At 45.2% G+C, this 4,538-nt stretch overlaps 4 protein-coding genes across 4 annotated transcripts, besides 7 other annotated features; all 4 read left to right on the forward strand.

Annotated features, from left to right (window-relative positions):
- On the forward strand, positions 1-665 carry Tc00.1047053447255.29 (multidrug resistance-associated protein, putative; the record flags this gene model as incomplete). Its single annotated transcript, XM_798387.1, has 1 exon — positions 1-665. A coding segment is annotated over one exon (665 nt), but the record flags the coding sequence as incomplete, so codon positions are not given.
- Positions 1-4,538: a sequence feature (heterozygous, Esmeraldo-like haplotype).
- Positions 809-841: a microsatellite.
- On the forward strand, positions 910-1,635 carry Tc00.1047053447255.20 (NAD-dependent deacetylase, putative; the record flags this gene model as incomplete). The annotated part of the gene is made up of 1 exon (XM_798386.1): positions 910-1,635. The coding sequence occupies one exon, from the start codon at positions 910-912 to the stop codon at positions 1,633-1,635; it is 726 nt and encodes a 241-aa protein (XP_803479.1).
- Positions 1,738-1,767: a microsatellite.
- Positions 1,770-1,815: a sequence feature (A-rich).
- Tc00.1047053447255.10 (hypothetical protein, conserved) lies at positions 2,104-2,577 on the forward strand (the record flags this gene model as incomplete). The annotated part of the gene is made up of 1 exon (XM_798385.1): positions 2,104-2,577. One exon carries the CDS (start codon positions 2,104-2,106, stop codon positions 2,575-2,577), a length of 474 nt encoding a protein of 157 aa, XP_803478.1.
- Positions 2,986-3,018: a sequence feature (AT_rich).
- Positions 3,167-3,197: a microsatellite.
- Positions 3,701-3,742: a microsatellite.
- Positions 3,783-4,019, forward strand: Tc00.1047053447255.4 (ubiquitin, putative; the record flags this gene model as incomplete). The annotated part of the gene is made up of 1 exon (XM_798388.1): positions 3,783-4,019. One exon carries the CDS (start codon positions 3,783-3,785, stop codon positions 4,017-4,019), a length of 237 nt encoding a protein of 78 aa, XP_803481.1.

Here is a 4,538-nt window from a genome sequence, read left to right on the forward strand (position 1 = left end):
CGGCCCCAAGGTGCTGCAACACCTCACTTTTTCATGTAGAGGCAGGAGAAAAATTGGCCATTGTGGGGCGAACAGGTGCTGGTAAGTCGTCTATTTTTCTTGCCTTGCTTCGTCTTGTAAAATTGACGGAGGGATACATCGCCATTGATGATATCGACATCTGTCAATTGCCGCTGGATGTCATTCGTACCCGTTTGAATGTGATCCCACAAAATCCAGTCATTTTTCACGGCACACTTCGTAAGAATGTGGACCCACTGGGTTTACACTCAGATGATGAAATCCGTGCGGCTTTGGCGTGTGTCAACCTTGCCGATCTTAGTCTGGATTCCAACATAGTTGACGGTGGCAATGTGTGTGGCGGAAAGCAACATCAAATTGCAGTTGCCCGCGTGCTGCTCAAACGATCGTCTCTTCTTCTGTTGGACGAACCCACATCTCAGCTAAATTCTGAGGCGGAATCGTTGCTTTGGCATGTTTTGGGCACCCACCTGAAAGACACGACGCTGCTGTGTATTACGCATAAACTATCACACATTGATTTCTTTGACCGTGTGATTGTTATTGACAAGGGCCGCGTTGTGAATAGCGGCCCGCCTTCGATTCTTCGCCGTGATGGTGCATGGCCGTTTGCATCAAACGAGGCCTCTTCCCCATTTTCTTAGCGTGTATCTTGGGCTGAAGTCGCGAAACGTGTGGAGTACACGAAGGGGAATAAAGGGGAGGGTGGAGGTCATTGTGGTCGCTCGTCTGAAATAATGACCAGTGGATGAAGTCATGTATTGTGTTTCACGCCGACAGCTCTCTCTTTTTTTTTTTTTTCTTTTTTTTTTTTTTTTTTAGGAAACATTTGTTTGTGTGTTTTGTTTTGCTGTTTTTGTTGCTTTTGCTTTTTAGTTGTGAGTGAATATGAGGCCGCGGCGTCAGGTGGTGACCATCTTGACGGGTGCTGGCATCTCTGCAGAGTCCGGCTTATCGACATTTCGCGATAAGAACGGTTTGTGGGAAAATCACCGCGTTGAGGAAGTTGCGTGCCAATACGCATTTTTGCGTAATCCGCTGCTTGTTCAACGTTTTTATAACGAGCGACGAAGAGCGCTTTTTTCAGATTGCGTCGCACCCAATCCAGCGCATTTGGCTCTCGCCAAGCTTCAACGAGAGTACCGTGGAGGCCGTGTTGTGTTAGTGACGCAGAATGTTGATAATCTTCACGAGAGTGCGGGATCTGTATCGGTGCTGCATATGCATGGGGAATTGCTGAAAGTGCGTTGCACAGTGACGGAGGAAGTGTTTGATTGGACCCAAGACGTGGTGCATGGTACGAGCCGATGTAAGTGCTGCAATGCAGTGGATACGTTGCGACCCCACATTGTGTGGTTTGGTGAAATGCCGTTACACATGGATGAAATAAATGCGGCGGTGGAAGAAACGGATCTTTTTGTCGCCGTTGGGACATCCGGCAACGTGTACCCCGCAGCGGGATTTGTGACGCGGGCGAGAGAAAAGGGGGCAAGGACGTTGGAGTTGAATTTGGATTCGGGAACGAATGTCAGTGAATTTGATGAATCCATCTATGGGAAGGCCTCAGTGATTGTACCGGCGTGGGTGGATAAGCTCCTTCAAGACGCGGTGTAGGAGTCCGTGGAGTGCATGCCCCTTTTTCCTGCCACCATTGACCCTTTTCCTTCTCTTCACTAATTCCTGAGGCCTTTCCCACTTTGGTTTCATTCACTTCTGATACACATATATATATATATATATATATATCCTTTTTTTTTTTATTTGTTTTACTTTTTGTTTTATTTATGTTTTCTTCCCTTCCGTACACTCTGTGCTGATGTTTCTAACCTTTTCTTGGTTGATTGCTTGGGGTGTTCCTTTTTCCTTCTCTTTTCTCTCTGTCTTTTCTTCGGCGCCCCTTTCGCCTCCGCTGCAAGAAGAAGTGAAGTGTGGCTAAATTCAATAGAAAAAGAAGAGTAACGCGGAACGTCTTTCCTAGGAAATTATTAAAGGCAAAGGAAGAAAACCCGAGGAAAAGAAAGAAGGAAACATATACATATATTTATCTACTCTTTGGCAGCAGAGCTCCTTAACCACGGCCTGATGACGTTACGCTCCGCCATCCGTTATATTGGGTTGGTTCAAATCCTTCTCATTTTCATTGCATCGGGATTTCAACAGATCTCCAACCCCGCGGTGAGTGCCGCCTTGTTGGCGAAGAGCAACTTTCCCAAGATGTTGAAAATGGCCGGCGTTGGGTATCGACTTAGCGCCTCCGAATACACGACTTTAATTCAGGCGTCTGGTGCACTCTTTCTTGGTTTCTCTCTCTTTATTTTGTTGGGGGTGGGTCGATGCTTCTTCGCCTTCATGTTGGCGTTGAGCACCGTCCTTCTTACAGTTGCCTTCCACGTGGACCCTGAGAACCCGGGGAGGATAAGTAACACGGATCTTTTTCACGTGTTGAAAAACATTTCCATTGTTGGTGCCCTTCTGTTTGTTGCAGGTAGCGGCCAGCGGACCCATCGTTTTTCGAGGGCGCACCAGGAGGCAGAAACAGAAAAGAAAAACCGTTAACCGCAATGGGATTTTTTCTGTTGTTGTTGTTGTTCTTGTTCTGCTGACCCTCGTTGGGTGCACAAAGGGGAAGGGGAAGGGGGAGAGGTAGAGGGATTTATTTTCATCTTTTTTTGTTTTTTTTTTTTAATTTATGTGTGCGTGTGTGTGTGGTTGCTTTCTTTAATACTCGTATTTTTCCCGCCGTTTTGTTTTATTTCCATTTACACATTTCCTTTAATTCCAATGAACATGGAAGGCGCTCCGCGCGGAAGTTTTTTGTGGCGCAAACAGGACGCACCGCGGGAGCCTCCCCCTCCCCACCCCGCACTGAAGTCTTCAGCCTCACGAACCGCCGACAGGGGCCCGGAGGTGAAAAAGGGGGGAGATCACAGCACGAGAGAAAAGAAGGGTGCGGAGCACGGGACGTAAAAAAAAAAAAAAAAAACAATTTTTTTTAAAGGGTTCCTGCTGTTGGCATAGGGCAGGGGACAAACGCTGCAATCAAGAACAGAAAAAAATGAAATGAATGAATGAATGATTTGAGGAACCAAAAGACGGAAGTGCGTCGATGGAAAAGAAGAAGAGAAATAAATGGGAAGAATGTACGAAAAAAAAAAAAAAAGAGAGAGAAAAAAAAAGGGGGATGTGAAATGATAAGAGCAGTGGAAAATAAGAAAAGCGACTGAAATTAAAAAAAAAAAAAACAGAGGTTGGAAGAAAGGGTTAGAAAATAAAGGCGTGGAAGGACCCTTGTGGTCTCCATGACTGCACGTGTGTGTATGTTTGTGTATCTGTGCTCATTTTCGACCCTTGTCTCCGATGAAAAATGTGAAATGGTCTGTTTTTCTGCCAGATCCATTTGGAGCCTTTTCTTTTTCTCCGCCCTTTGGAGCCTGCGGCCTCCGACGACCCCAACAGGTGTTGTCTTTTTTTTCCCCCATCTTTTTTTCTTTTTTTTGCCTCTTGTTTTCACGACTTTTAATTGTGGTTTAACCTCTCCCATCAAAGCGGGATCGTGCAGGTGAAGGGAGGTCGTTTTAGGGAGGGGGGAAGAGGGGAAGGGGATCCAGCCAAGGACGAAGAGAATATAAACAAGAGAAGGGAAACCAAAAAGAGGAGAAGAGAATTGAGGAAGAAAACATTTTTCCTTTTTTTTCTTTTTTTTTTTTTTTTTTTTTTTTTTATTCACCCCCAAAGAAAAAGAAAAGAATAAGTAAAATTTTATGCTCGTTAAGGTGAAGACGGTAAGCAACAAGGTGATTGAGGTCGCATCGCTCAATGAAGAGAACACCATCGCGGAGCTCAAGGAGAAGTTGGAGGAATCAGAGGGCATTCCGGGAAAGATGATACGGCTTGTGTACCAGGGGAAGCAGTTGGAGGATGGAAAACGTATTAAGGAATACCCCATCGCAGCAGGCGCAACTCTGCACATGGTGGTGGCACTGCGCGCCGGAACGTGACGTGAGGTTTGTTTCTTATTGCCGTTTGGGTGTCAGGAGGGAAAATAAAACACGAAACTCATAAAATGAAGTTCTTTTTTTGGTGAAAAAGGGGGTTAATAAAAAAAGAAGCATCAGGGAGTTTACGTCTCAATGTGGCGCCTTAATCAAAAGCGTAGAATGGGACTAGCGTGACTCCAGTGTCTTTTACTCCCTTTATTATTATTATTCTCTCTCTCTGAATCTGTGTCTGTGTGTCATCTCCTTTATGCGCTGTCGTAAAGGGTATTTTATTGTGTGGTTGTTGTGTGTGTCTGTGTGTGTGCGGTTTGGCTGAATCACTCTTTGATGATTCAAGTGATTTGGGAATATCTTTTCCTGCGAGTTGTTTTTGTCTTTGTTTTGGCTGTGTTTCTTATGTCTTTTGGGGAGTTTCTCCCTGTTTTCTCTACTGCGTTGGTGCATGCATCATGAAAGGACATTACTTTTGTTGTTGTTGTTTTTGATCTGAGGGGAGGTTTAAAGGGGGAATTGAAATAA

Source organism: Trypanosoma cruzi, genomic scaffold (assembly GCF_000209065.1).
Source record: "Trypanosoma cruzi strain CL Brener 1047053516679 genomic scaffold, whole genome shotgun sequence".
NCBI lineage: Eukaryota > Euglenozoa > Kinetoplastea > Trypanosomatida > Trypanosomatidae > Trypanosoma > Trypanosoma cruzi.